Genomic DNA, 14943 nt, shown 5'->3' with positions numbered 1-14943 from the left:
CTTAACGATATTTTAATTTATTGAGATGCACCTGTATGCATATATGAAAATAGAAGCACCTAGTATTTTTTTTTATATTTTTTACACCAAAAAGGACAAAGCGTGAAAATACTCTTAATTGTAAGAAAAGTGTGACCATGTAGATACATAAGCGTGGGTTCATGTCAAACATTATTTGCTGTTTGTAATAACCTCCATTTTTCAGGGAAGGGTTTCCACTACATTTTTCTTAGCATGACGCTGTCGATTTGTTGAATTGTTTGTGTTCATTTGCATCACTTTTATATTCAGCTTTGACAATATTGTTAAATCATTTAAAGCCAATGAAACACTATTAACTGAACTAAACTAATAAGATCACTCATTGATGTTGGTGAGGAGATCTGGGGTGTCATCAGCATTTTCTGTTCATCCCAACGGAGGTTGAGGTCAGTGCTCTGTGAAAAAACTTGGCATAACAAGTTTTCATTGAGCTTGCTTCTGTGCACTGGGACCTTGTTATACTGGAAGAATGTTTTGGCCCCTTAGTTTCCCAAAGGAAATTGTAATATTACAGCATATCGACATTTTGGATAATTTACTGCTTCCTGCTTTATGGTAGGAATGTGGGAAGAGCCAGATACATTCAAAAAGAAGTATTTTGTACAAAAAACAAACAACAATGTAGTTTTCATTTGAATTTCAGAAGAATCCAGTGTTCATGTACTCCACCTGATGTTACCTCATGAAGCTGCTTGAGAAAAGTTGCAAATAGAAACGTTAAAAATGCAAAATGTTGAACACCTTTTTTGGTTGTGAGATAATCCTATGAAGTACATCACAGTGTTGATGTGTTCATTAACAATTAATCCTAGAACATAGTCAAAAAAATCCACTAAACCCTTCTGTGAAAGTATCCAAACCTTTTACTTTTAATGTGCCTCACTTTATCACTCCAAGTTCCTTCGAGAAGCAGCTTCTAAAGAATTCAAGATGCAATTTCACTCACAAAAGCTTAGACATACTGATTTCAAGCTCATTTCCACTCTTCATCTGCTCACAGTCTTCCAGTCAAACCTCCTGTAATGAAAAGATCCTCTTGAAGCCACGGGAGTCTCTGTTTCTTCTGCTGAACCAAACTAACATCATGCTGATCTGAGATCACTGCCGTCACGGCTCCCCACGCAGAGAAATGCATTTCAAACGCACATTCTCTCGAGAGCAGTGCAAGCTGTATCACGGGTGAGGCTAATTGTCTGTGAAATACATTTCTAAACCACAAATATGTGCTTTGAAACACAATGGACACATGAAGAGAATATAAAACACTGAGATGTAGCTGTATCATATTCAGAAATTAGAATAATTTCACACTGACAAATTCTAAAGAAAACATAAGCCATGAGAATGTTTTCTTGGCACACTTTAGGCCTAACCTGTCACCAGATCTGAATCCAATTGAACACCTGGGGATGTGGTAGAACGTGGAGCATGGAAGCGTGTCTGAGATATCTGTGGAAATTGCGTGATGCAATCAGGTCAACATGGACGTGAATCTCAAAGAAATGCTTAGTGGAATCTACGCTATGAAGACTTGAGAGTAAACCCAGTATTACCTAGTGAGTATCAAAAGATAAAACGTGTGAATAAAATGTAAAAAAAAAAAACATGTGGCTGAACGGCATGTTTTATACACTGTATAACTGAAATTATGTGTACACCTGACCCAGAAAGCATTTTTTTTGTTTGCATATTTGTCACACTTACAGATCATCAAGCACATTTTACAGGTATTATTTATTATTATCTATTATAAATTGCCCTTAGTAAATAAAATCATCATTTAAAAACTGCATTTTGTATTTATCTTTGCGTAACAAACTTTGCGCAGTGTGTTGGGGTAGCAGAGTAAAGACAGTCGATGACAACAGACTCAATAAACTTATAAGGAAAGCTGGCTCTCACATTGGAGTGAAGCTAGAGTCTCTGGTGGAGGTGTCCCAGAGGAGAATGCTGAAGAAACTTCTCAGGATCCTTGACAATACGTCCTACCCACTGTATGCCACACTGGTGACCTGCCGGAGTACATTCAGCAGTAGACTCAGACCACCGAGAAGTACCACAGAATCTCACAGGAGTTCTTTCCTTCCTGTGGCTATTGAACTTTATCACTCTTCACCCGTTTGTATCTTATCTAACATTAGAATTTGTTTGATATCTCCTTCTTCTTTCGGCTTCTCCCATTAGGGATCGCCACAGCGGATCATCCGTCTCCATACCGACCTGTCCTTTACATCTGCCTCTTTCAACCCAACTACCTGCATGATTTCCCTCACCACATCCATAAACCTCCTGCTTGGTCTTCCTCTTTTCCTCCTTCCTGCGACTCCATCCTCAGCATTCTTTTACCGATATACCCCATGTCCCTGCTCTGCACATGTCCAAACCATCTCAATCACACCTCCCTCACCTTGTCTCTAAAGCCTTGTCCTACATGCGCTGACCCTCTAATAAACTAATTTCTAATACTGTCCATCCTCGTCACTCCCAACGAAAACCTTTAGCTCTGCTACCTCCAGCTCCCCCTCCTGCCTTTTACTCAACGCCACTGTCTCTAAACCATACAACATCGCAGGTCTCACCACAGTCCAATAAACTTTTCCTTTCACTCTTGCAGATACCCTTCTATTCACAAATCACTCCTGCTATCACTCTTTTCTTCACTTCATTTTCTTCACAACACACTACTTTGCATTGTTGACCCCAAGTACCTGAACTCCTCCACCTTTTCTCCCTGCAGCCGCACCCCTCCACTGCCTTCTCTCTCATTCACACACTGTTTTACTCCTACTGACTTTCATTCCCCTTCTCTCCAGCATGTACCTCCACCTCTCCAGGCTCTTCTTAACATGCTCCCTACTCTCACCACAAATAACAATATCACCCGCAAACATCATGGTCCATGGAGACTCCTGTCTGACCTCGTCCGTCTACCTGTCCATCACCACTGCAAACAGGAAAGGGCTCAGAGTCGAACCTTGATGCAATCCAACATTCCACCTTAAACCAGTCTGTCATTCCTACTGCACACTTCACTGCTGTCACACTGTCCTCATACATGTCCTGCACCACCCTCACATACTTCTCTGCCACACCAGACTTCCTATTAGGAATACCAGAACTCCTCTCTCTGCTGTACGCTTTCTCTAGATCCACAAACACAATGCAACTCCTTCTGACCTTCTCTATTCAACATTCTCAAAGCAAATAATGCGTCAGTGGTGGTTTTCCTCGGTATGAAACCATACTATTGCTCACAGATGGTCACCTCTTCTCTAAGCCTAGCTTCCACTACTCTTTCCCATAACTTCATGGTGTGACTGATCAACTTTATTCCCCTATAGTTACTGCAGGTCTGCACATCTCCCTTATGCTTAAAGATCAGTACCAGCACACTCCTTTTCCATTCCTTAGGCATCCTCTCACCTTCCAGAATCCTAATATAATTACATTTCATTGTGACATAAATAAATAAATAAATAAAAAATGAATAATCTGGAAATACTTATAGACAGTAATTGCTTGAAATGATGAGAAATTGGTAAAAGAAAACATGAAAAGCAATTTGAGTACTTTGTTTCTGATCGTTTTTTTTTTTCCTGTTTATCAAAATCCAAAACACTGTCATATTTTACATTTTAATAAAATACATTCTAAGAAATACTGACAAGGCATGAAGAAAATGCACCTGCTGGCTCTGGAAATCATTTCAGTGATCTTATAAACAATAAGAACAGCATCTACAACAGTAAGTTCAACAACACGGATGCATTGCTGCTAAACATAGATCAAGATGTCTGGTGGCTCAGTAGCTCATTACAAACAAGAACAGAGCAATTAACATCTAATCAATTAGCAAAGTTATATTTAATAAATTTTTAAATATGTACATTTATGTCACCATGTACATACCTTGATTGACATGATTACAAAATTAATTTGAAAAAAGCAATGTTATGGTTTGTTATATTCTATTATATAATATATTCTATTATATTATAAGGGAAAGCAGAGGAATGCGGGAAGAAATGATGTTAATTGGATCGTCAGCTGCTTAATCGGTCATTAAGGTAACTGCTTGTTTTGGAGTCATGTAGGAGCATGTTGGCCACGTCGACAAAATCATGGTCGTACGCCAGCTTGTAGTGGGTATAGACATTTTTACAATACTGCAGCAGCTTCTTCATGTTCTGACTCACAGTCTTTGGCGGCTTGTTCACTATTAGTCTTTGGAGGGGGAAAAGAAAATACATAATCAAAACTGCAGAATCTGTGGCAAATATTCCAAGTGTATGTTTTCTTCTTGACAGAAACAAGAACTCGAGTAAAGAATGAATGAAATGAAGCTTACTTTTTCGAGATTTCTTCAAACAGACTTGCATGAAGTGGTCTGTGCTGCTTGAACTCTTCCAGATAGGAGAAATCTCCTTTCAGAATCACCTTCTGATACAGAATCTCGGCCCAGTCAGGACTGTAATCATATGCCTCAGCCACTATAAATGTCTAAACGTCAAAAACAACAGATTTGATTACAAATCCACGTGCCTGATTGTTCACTGGAATACTTTTCACTATTAATAATAACAGCGAATAACTTAGTAGCATGTATATTGTTATATTGCCATATAACTTGTTTACATTAATAAGCAGATTTAAAACATTACAACAGTAACTGTTAGAATAAAAAAAAAAATGTTTTTGGTACACTACTGAGGTATAAGAGGCATAAAACAATTCAAGGTGTGTTGAGAAAAAAAAAAACACTTTGTGGTGGTAACAGTAACTTTACACATCAACTTGCCATTTTTTCCCCCTATAACAGCACACCCACTTGTAATATACCGTATTTTCCAGACTATAAGCCGCTACTTTTTTCCCAATAGTTGTGAAAGAAAGGAGGAAGACAGTGAACAATAACTTTCTTGGTAGGCTACTGTTTAGATACAAGCCGTGTAACAGACACTGTCTTTCAATAAAGCCTGTGTAAAGTTCATTAGTTTCAATGTAGACACCTGCGGCTTATTTATTTAAAAAATACAAATCTTTGTCAAATTCAGAGGTTGCGGTTTATATTTGGGTGCGCTTAATAGTCCGGAAATTACGGTATTAGTTTAACAAAATATTAGACAGCAAAAAAATATTGGTTAACAGACAGGGATGTACATTACATGGTACTGTGCATTTTGTAGGTCAATTTGCATAAACTCAAATTTGTAAAGCAAAGTTAAAAACAGGCAATAGCAACACGAGTAAAAAAGTCACCTGATTTGGATCTAAAAGTAACGAGTTTGAATCCCAGCCACGACAAGCTGCCACTCCTGGGCCCCTAAGCAAGGCCCTTTACCCCATAACTGCTTAGTTGTATAAATGAGATTAATGTTAGTTGCTCTGGATAAGGGTATCTGCCCTTAAAATGCCATTTAAAATGTAAATGTACCTGATAACAGCGTGGCAGAGTAATCATGGCACCGAGGAGTTCAGATGGCCGGAGGTTGACTACACGATGGTCCTGTCCGTGATTGAGAAAGTGAAGCTGCAGGGTGATGAGTTTTGCCATTTTTACGCACCGCAACGCTTGCCGCATGCACGAGTCCTAAAAAGGTGCGCGCACACACACACACACACACACACACACACACACACACACACACACACACACACACACACGCACATTTATACCATGCATACAGTGTATACCATATACTGAACAACCCAAATTCCAACACCAGTTGGGATGTTGTGTAAAATGTAAATAAAACCAGAATGTAATTCGCAAATCTCGTTAACACTTTAATTTATTTACAAGAGAACACATGAAACAGATGTTTAAACTGTTCTTTTTAAGTAACCGCTTTAAGGAAAAGATAAGGTTGTTTTGAAATCGATTACTGCAACACATCTCAAAAAAGTCAGGTTGGGAGCAGCAAAAGCCTGGAGAAGTAGATGGTACTAAAAAGAAACAGACGGGGCAATATTTCGCCAGTTAACAGGCAGCAGGTCAGTATCTTAAAGAGAGGCAGGGTCTCTCAGAATTAAAGATGGGCAGAACTTTACCAATCTTGGAAAAAAAAAATGCATCTACAAATTGTGAAAATTTCTAAATACTGTTCCTCATCATAAAATTGTGAAGACTTAAAATATCTCATTATTTACTGTAAATATCATTAAAAGATTCCAAGAATCTGGAGAAATCAATACTGGATGCCTTTCATCTTCAGGCTCCTGGCAACAGGCATGATTCTTTAATGGAAATCACTATTTCTGAACACGGTCTGCCGTTTCATCCACACATGCAGGATAAAGCTCTATAATGCAAGAAAGAATCCATGTGAACATGATCTACAAATAATGCAGTCTTTTCTAGACCAAAGCTCATTTAAAATGGATTAAGGCTTAGTGGAAAACTTCTGGGTTCAAATGAACTAAAATTTGAATTTTTTTTTGGAAACTTTAGATGCCACATTCTCTGGACTAAAGAAGAGAGGGACTATCTGGCTTGTTATCAACGCTCATTTCAATTGCCTGCATCTCTTGCACATCTGGAAAGGCACCATCAATGCTGAAAGATATACACAGGTTTTAGAGCAACATATACTTTCATCAAGACAATGTCTTTTTTAGGAAAGGTCCTAAATATTTCAGCAATACAAAACTAAATCAGTATGGCATTTTTAGTAGGCCTGTGGTCCTTTCACAAACTGAAAACATTTGGTGCATCATGAAACAATAAATATGACAAAGAAGACCCAGGACTGCTGAGCTGCTAGAATTCTGCATCAGACACAAAGGGCACCAGCAACTAGTCTCCTCAGATTCCAGATATATAGACTATGTTATGAGTTGAGATAATAAACTTGCACTGTCCCAACATTTTCTATATGTGTTGCATTATCAAATTCACATTATGGTACATTTCCTCAGTTTAAACGTTTGATATACTGTTTATGTTCTATTGTGTATACTTTTTTTTTTTGTTTTTTGAGATTTGAAAATTATTGCATTAATTCATTGCATTAATTCATTGCATTTACACAGTGTCCTAACTTTATTAGATATACATCATAAAAGATATATATAATATATAAGTCGAAAGACCAACCAATACCTTCGAATAACTTTCTGCAGCATCTTTCAGCAAAAAGAGGACCTTCTCTAAGGCACTTTTGAGCTCTGGGGTAACCGCTAATGTGAGAAAGAAAATCACAAAGGACAAATATAAATTTTTTATTTTGAAGAGTAAAAACTCACACTATATTAAAAACTATTTCACATAAAACACACTGAGCATTGCGTTTTAATAACACTGCTCTACTTGCTTACCCCATGGCTGGGACTCGATAAGTTTGAGCTGGGTTCGAGCGGCTCCTTCGTGATTCTCTCCGATCTCTCGCCGCATGCTGAAACACAGCGCCACCATGTTGTATTTCTCACTGTCCCCTGGTAAACAGCGCTTAATGTAGTCCAAAAGAGCTGTCTTTAACCTAGTGTTCTGTAACGCATACACAGAATTGCACACTTGTTAAAAAAATAAATAAAAAGAAAACAACACAGATACGAAGTCGGAAAAATTTTCATCTCCACTTTACCGACTCCACTTTCTTTCTTAGCAGCATCTCAAAACGATGGTTCTGGTTTAGAAGGTCAAAGATGTATGTCATTTCGTTGTACCTTCCAATACCAGTCAATAATCGGACCTGAAAAGCAAAGGAAAGGAAAGAAAGATGCTCCATGAACAAAAATCTTTCCACTTTTATCCATCATTGAACAGATAAATGAGTGTCAAATTAAATGCCCAATAAACTGAAACATTTATTCATTTGGACAAAACAGCAAAAAAAAAAAAAAAAAAAAAAAAAAAAAAAAGCACTGAGAACTGAAGAACCTCCTCACCAGCAGCCCATATCTCTCTCCATGGGCCAGATGTGTGTGGCTGAGATGTCTGGCTGCTTGCAAGACCTTGACAATGCCCTCCATGTTACAGGTCAGACTGAAGCAGTCATGTGCCAGGATAAGCAGCTCCACAGCTACAGGAAACACACATCACACACCCAGCTATTTTAAACAGTGCATTACTATAAGACATTAAATACACAGCAGTACATGAGTGTGAAATGTCACTTAAATGCTGCCTAAACCCAATCAACAACGCCACGCACATGCAAACTTGCATTTCTCCGAATACAGATCGTGTTGCTTTTTGTTGCCTGAGGACTAATATGTCAAATTAAGTTTTTATGGCAAGTAGCCAACTCAAACATAATGCATGTATACTGTGTAGTATAGATGACTGGGTCCAAATATCTAAAACCTCAATGAAAAGCTGGGAATATTTAATTATTTTTATTATTCCAAAATATTTGTAACAATCAAAGAAAATATGAATATTCGAGACACAAGATTCAAGGTTCTCGTTGAATTCTACATTATTAAGTCACTGTTTAAAGGTAAGCAAATATATATATAAATTATTAATTAAAAAAACTGTGCAGAATTTAAGCTTTTTCTTGAGTTGTATTAGACTTTAGGACCCCAATGTTTTCACACGTCTTATTCTATTACCAGTACAAAAGATATTTAAGTGACACACAAAGAGTACTACTGTATCTACTACAAACTGTGTTTATTATGCTTACTTTGTACTATATCTACAATTATCCTTAAACATCTAATAGTTAAATACTACCACTGAGACAAGGACAAATGTCCTGTTTGTGCTGTCTCTCTAATAAACTTGTTTCTAATCCTGTTCGTTCTCATCACTCCACAGGACCTTCAGCTCCGCCTCCTGTCTCAATGGCACGCACTCTAAACTATATAATAGCAGGTTTCACTACAGTCTTATAAACTTTTCCTTTCACTCTTGCAGACACCCTTCTATCACAGACCCAATCTACAAAAATAACCACTAAAAATGTATATACTTGCATTAACACTTATTTGTGGTGTCAGATGTGTCGATTCTAAACGAGAATACAGTGTGTGTATATGTAACTTACTGCATCCCAGTTCTACCAGGGGGACTGTAGGAATGATGTCCAATAACTTGATGCCCACCAAGTTTGGATCACCGCACAGTTTAGCCAGTTGCAAGAAGGCCTCTTTACCTTCTGAAGGACTGAATATATGGCGCTCTGCTGTAAAATGAGCAGGAAATCTTTTTTCAGGGAAGCTTTTAAAATGTGATAATACTCAAATGTATTTTTTGTGCAATTTTCCAAACGTTTAGTAAAATATAAAATCTTGGAAAGCTGATATTACAGAAGGAGCCTTGATTTTTATTGCAATTATTTATCAAGGCAAGTCCCAGGGTTTTATAAGATATCAAATCTTATAAATCTGATGCTTCAATGTAAGTATAATGTGATATTACATGATTTTTATTGCAATTATTTACCAAGGCAAGTACCAGAGGTCAAACCATTTGGAATTTGACATAATGAAAACGAATTTGTGAATGAATTTGTCAATTTAAAATAAAAACATAAAGAAAAGTGGCAGGAATAAAACTTTTCTTCTAAGGAATTCCCAATCTAGAGACTGCCTTCAGCTGGAAGTTCTCCGTATATTTAAGGTTGTTTGAATGTACACCAAAATCATGCATTTTACAGCACATCTGATCAACACATCTGATTAACACCAGAGACAAAAAAAATAATCTGAAAAAACAAAAACACAAACAAACAAAAAAACTTCTATATTGGTACCTGTCTCTCTGTCTTGTGAGAAGGCCAGCAGTCCATCCAGCACTGTAGAGGTGATGAGCTGTGCAACAGACTCAGGTTTTAAGCCCTGCACACTAATAAATGCCTGCGCTTTCCTAAAGCGCTCAGGCTGCTGGGAAAGGAGAACTTTCCGGAGCACTGCCTCTGGCTCTTCAGAAGAGATCTCACTGTAGGAACAACGCAGCTCCTGCATTGAAGTGAGAAATATGTAAACGTAGGATGTATTCTTCACAATTTGTTCAAAGGAATGCGGAAATCTGGCTTTGGTTAGCGGATAACAATGTTTGAAAAATAATTTTCCATAGTAGCAACAAATATTATACTGCACCTTGGAGAGCTCGTAGAGACCGAGGACCTGCTTGCAGTAGCTTTTGCCGTGACGGCACTGGTCTACTAGAAGTTGAAGCTGAGAGAGAGCTTGGTCTTCAGGTGAGGAAACCACAACGAAAGAGGACAGGCTTCCTGTGCTGGAGCCTGAAAGGAGAAGAAACCGAACACATAGTGTTGAAGTGTAACCCAATACCGAATAGTGTGTATCCTTGCAAATATATTGTATACGGAAATACTAAACATAATTATGTTAAGAAAAAAAAACATAAGTGTGTGTTAACATGGAAAAACCCTTCAAAAAAGTCAAATATCTTTACATTTTTCTACACTATATAGTTCTAAAAAGTTTCTTCTAAAATTAATTTATCTCAACCAGCAGTAAAATGAATGTATATCACTGACCCAGTTTTATTATAATAACCAAAATTATAATTGGCACCAATTTCCCCATCATCTCATTGCTTGCAGGAAAATTCACTTGTGGCATTCTGATAACATTTGCTCAAATTTTTATGTGGAAATAATCAGTGTGTTCTGTTTTTACAAATTTTCCTGTTTATTCCATTTTGCTATTTTATGCAGCTATTCAAGAACTTGATCAAGACTCGCATGTGTTTAATAACAAGCTAGCTAGCAAAATGCTAGACAAGACTGACTGCTTTTTTAGCTGGGTTTTAAACAAGTTCTTTACTCAACTCTGAGAGGAAAAAAGGAGCTTAAATTATTTTCATGATTTGATTTTGGTCAGAACCTTTCAATATTTTTGACTGTTTTCCAGAATCCAGATGCAATAACACCTGCCAAGTTTTAACCGTCCACCACACAAAATTCTAGTTTCACACAAACCACATTCTAGACTTTAAGCACAACTTCCTTACAGCTGGGCAAGCTCCTCCTGTACTCTTGCTCAGGTCTGAGAAGCTCCTGCAGTCCTGGCTGGATTTCTCCACAGGCCAAACCCCGGCATTGCAACACCAACCAGACGTCTCTGTGCAGCAGGTCGAAATATCGACACACTCTGCTTGCTTCGTGAACACTCCCCTCGTCCAGCAGCTGCCCAATGAGCGTGGACAGTGCCTTTTTCTCTGGTTCCTCTAACAAGCAAGCCTCCTCTGTCGTTGGAAGAACCTCAATGCTCAAATATGCTTGATCATCCAGGATGGCCATTTTGGAAAAAGAGAATTCTTTGAGGAGGCTGTCAAAGGCATCTGGTCCAGTGGATGGAGTGAAGAGGCTTTGCTGTTCCAGGGCTGTGTTGAGGACCATCCTGCGGATACGCCATTCCCATTGTCGCTTCTCCAGTTCAGCTAAACGTGTCACTGAAGAGGGGCTGCACTGGCAAAGCCAATGAGCAGCTAAAGCCAGAAGAAGGCATCGCTCCTGTACCTGAAGCAGCTCTGGGTCTCTTTGCACAGGATCCTAGATATAGCAAGCAGAACGTTTTACTTTAAAATCATGTGTAAAAAAAAAATAAAATAGTGCTATACTTGAAAATACACGATAAGAACTCCTATAGAAATGACCTGAATTCAGAGGCTAATTGCATAAGCTAATTGCTAATAGCTAATTGCTAATACACTGGAATAAAAGAGGATAGAATATGACCTCTGCCTGGGACAGGAAAAACTGGTAGGCTGACTCTGCTCCAATGCAGTCTGCCTTAAACTGCTCTTGACACTTTCTCCAGAAGGCCAATCGAGTTTCCTGTCTTTCCCATTGACGTGTTGCCTTTAGCACCTTCAGATCCCTCAACAGCTTCAGGATATAACAGAGAAAATAGCAGTGGTTATGATAGGTTGTTAGATTTTTTATTATGCTGAAAAATATCTATTCTTAGAGAGCTTTAGGAGAGCTTTCTGATGCAATCTACGATGCCCGCTGTGTCTTTTCTGATCACTGAAGCATCACACAGCACACAGAATGGCGCATATGCTTTTCTTCAGCTTAATGAAGACAGCAAACAAGTATATATACATACACACACTGGGCCAAACCTGAGCTAAAACCTTTCCTGATTGGTTAAGAAGATATGTTTACCAGAGATGTGTAAGCCCAAAGACCTTACGTCCTCGCATCGTAAAGATCCTACAAACGCTGAACAGACATAGGAATATGTGTTTGGAGAACCAGTGCGAGGCCCATCTTACTACTCACATAAGTAAAACACCAGAACAACCGTATTTAAAATAACATTAGAAAAAGAAATGCTTTTGAAACCTTCGTCTTAACATCATCATCTAGACAAAACTGCAAATCAGGAAAAAAAAATGATTGGAAATAGTATGGTCCTCATCTCACCAATTAGATTCCAAGCAATCCAGAATCAATTAAGATTCATCAATATTTGCTCACCTCATTTATTATCAGGCAGTCAAAGGGCAGCCCTGCTAGTTCGGCCACTTTTCTTGCCTGACAGAACAGAGAAATGTCCTGCAGCTCCTCAAGCATTCTTTGGCACTCCCTCTGCAGGCTCTTAGTGGTATAGTTCTCCAGAAGGCACGGGGACAAAGGCACTGGTGTCTCTGCCAGGATTTGGCTCAGCTGACTCAGCTTTTTAAAGTCTGGACCTTCAGAGAAAAAGGCAAGAATGAGTTGTGGGCCATTACAATATTCAGAGTGATTCAACGCTCGTATCGCTCCATTCATGTGTGTAGCTTTGTTTTTGTTGCTGATTTTTACCATTAGATTTAAGCATACGCTCCATATCAGCCAGAAGCTGCAGCAGCCTGCACAGTTCATACTGTGTCCCGCATTTCTGCAACAAGGTGAGGAGCAGCACAGAAGCCTGAGCTTCTACCCACTGAACCGGGAGGCAGTCAGAACCAAGGACACTACCACTGTTCCTTATCTAAAAAGGGAGAAATGACCATTAAAGACCTAAAGGCATTATAGACTCATTAAGTGGTGTTAGACAGCATGTAGTGAAAATGATGCTTATAGTGAAGATATCCATTCACTCCCAAAGCCACTTCTTTAGTTCTGGTATATTCTGGCATTGCATTGCACAAAAAGTAGGGCCTGTTTATATCAATAATTATTCAATAAATCCATGTCTGATTCATGCATGTTTAACAACTTCTTCTTCATCTTCTTTCGGCTTCTCCCATTAGGGGTCGCCACAGCGGATCATTCGTCTTGATACCCCCGTCCTCTACATCTGCCTCTCAAATCAACTACCTGCATGTCCTCCCTTACCACATTCATTAACCTCCCACTTGGTCTTCCTCTTTTCCTCCTTCCTGGTGGCTTCATCCTCAGCATTCTCCTAACAATATACCCCATGTCCCTCCTCTGCACATGTCCAAACCATCTCAATCTCGCCTCCCTCAACTTGTCTCCAAATCCTCCTACATGCGCTGTCCCTATAAATAAACTCATGTTGATCCTCAACATCTTTAACTCTGCTATCTCCAGCTCCACTTCCTGTCTTTTAGTTAATGCCACTGTCTCTAAACCATACAACATCAAGGGTCTCACCACAGTCCTATAAACTTTCCCTTTCACTCTCGCAGATACCCTTCTATCACAACATGCATGTTCAACCGCATGGAAAAGAGAACAGTCATTTTCCTCACATTAAGTAGGCATTTTTGGAATTCCTGTAACTTGTCTTTAGCTCCTTCGTAGTTTTTGTTGTCGTAGCAAAGCTCATACATCTGCAACATGTGGATCAGGGGAGATTCCTAAGTTGAAATAAAAGGAAACGGAGGGCAGGTAGTTAGCAATATAAGTAATCCATACAGCAAAATAGAATTTATGGAGGACAGAAAAATAAAATTGTTGTTATTGTGAGAGGCTTGTACAGTTTCTAATGGTAATGGAATTGCATCAAAGTGCCTAACCCTCTGAAACAGCTGAAAGCCCCGAATCAAAGGTCTGATCTTGCACTTCTCTAGAAGGACCTTCCACAGGATTGACAGGTCATAAAGGTTCCAAGTGTGGTGGTTAGGACTTTCGTTGATATGGGCTGTAGCTTCCTGGGCAATGTCTTCATTGACAGAGGTCAATATCCATACACACAGGCATTGTATGAGCTCAGCATCCTGTCAATCAAATCATCATAAGATTCAGTAATAAAGATAATAAAATGTGATATTCACTGTACATGAACAGAATTTACATGTGAAGAATTATATATAGACTAAACAAAAAAGATTAAGACACTCACATTATCTTTTCATATATGTATAACTAGTGGCATTTGATATAGTAACACACAAATATAGCTAGCGTTGGACTTCCTACAGTTACATCATCACGGAGTACTCGCTCCAGTATTGGGACACTTTGCCGCCTCAACTGATTTTTTTCGGAATTTCTCCTCAGTAATTAATCAATGTTTTCATTATTTTATTTGTATGAACTTTCCCTACCTGGTGACAAGCAGCCAGTACTGTAAGTGGTGGATTGTGCAGTGCAACAGCTTCTGTCAGCAGGTACTGCCAGGGGTTAGGCTGCTCCTGGCTATAAAACAGGACCTGGAACAAATCCTTGGGGAATTCTGAGCTTTCCTCCTTTATTGGCGAGCAAAAGGAATCTCTTTGGCCATCCACGGATTGTTGAGAGTTCACTAGCTGAAGGTCCTGGAAGGCCAGGAAGAGGTGAGCTTGCAGACATGGGTTGAAGCTGGCTGCTAGATATCTCACCTGTTCAAAAGATACCGCTTTCAATGAAACAAACGTGACATAAAAAAACAACAACCAACATGATTTATGATTAAAAAAAATCATCAGTTCATTAATTTATACATTCTTATTCTGGTTAGTATGAAAACTTAAAAAGAAACATAATTTTTAGTTTCTTTTAATACTCCAGACCAAACCTACGGAAAAACAAGTCTCCCAGTTTTTTC

At 38.7% G+C, this 14943-nt stretch overlaps 1 protein-coding gene across 2 annotated transcripts in view; it reads right to left on the bottom strand.

Annotated features, from left to right (window-relative positions):
- Positions 1 to 3616: 3616 nt before the first annotated feature.
- spg11 (SPG11 vesicle trafficking associated, spatacsin) overlaps positions 3617 to 14943 on the bottom strand; it is a 38210-nt gene continuing 26883 nt past the window's right edge. Inside the window, exons 25-41 of one of the 2 annotated variants that reach the window (XM_046858874.1) lie at positions 14465 to 14737; positions 13934 to 14134; positions 13667 to 13774; positions 12771 to 12939; positions 12444 to 12658; positions 11697 to 11846; positions 10970 to 11510; positions 10090 to 10235; positions 9744 to 9948; positions 9036 to 9173; positions 7930 to 8063; positions 7626 to 7733; positions 7360 to 7528; positions 7145 to 7221; positions 5477 to 5632; positions 4391 to 4542; positions 3617 to 4266 (exon numbers count right to left, since the gene is read on the bottom strand). In XM_046858874.1, coding sequence (XP_046714830.1) covers positions 4086 to 4266; positions 4391 to 4542; positions 5477 to 5632; positions 7145 to 7221; positions 7360 to 7528; positions 7626 to 7733; positions 7930 to 8063; positions 9036 to 9173; positions 9744 to 9948; positions 10090 to 10235; positions 10970 to 11510; positions 11697 to 11846; positions 12444 to 12658; positions 12771 to 12939; positions 13667 to 13774; positions 13934 to 14134; positions 14465 to 14737 — 3123 coding nt within the window. In that variant the 3' untranslated portion in view covers positions 3617 to 4085. The remainder of the gene's footprint in view (positions 4267 to 4390; positions 4543 to 5476; positions 5633 to 7144; positions 7222 to 7359; positions 7529 to 7625; positions 7734 to 7929; positions 8064 to 9035; positions 9174 to 9743; positions 9949 to 10089; positions 10236 to 10969; positions 11511 to 11696; positions 11847 to 12443; positions 12659 to 12770; positions 12940 to 13666; positions 13775 to 13933; positions 14135 to 14464; positions 14738 to 14943) is intronic. The other variant, XM_046858875.1, reaches the window with a different exon arrangement.

The sequence above is a fragment of the Silurus meridionalis genome, chromosome 10, assembly GCF_014805685.1.
Source record: "Silurus meridionalis isolate SWU-2019-XX chromosome 10, ASM1480568v1, whole genome shotgun sequence".
Classification (NCBI taxonomy): Eukaryota; Metazoa; Chordata; class Actinopteri; order Siluriformes; family Siluridae; genus Silurus; species Silurus meridionalis.
The sequence above is the reverse complement of the archived record's forward strand: the minus strand, read 5'-3'. Positions and strand labels throughout refer to the sequence as shown.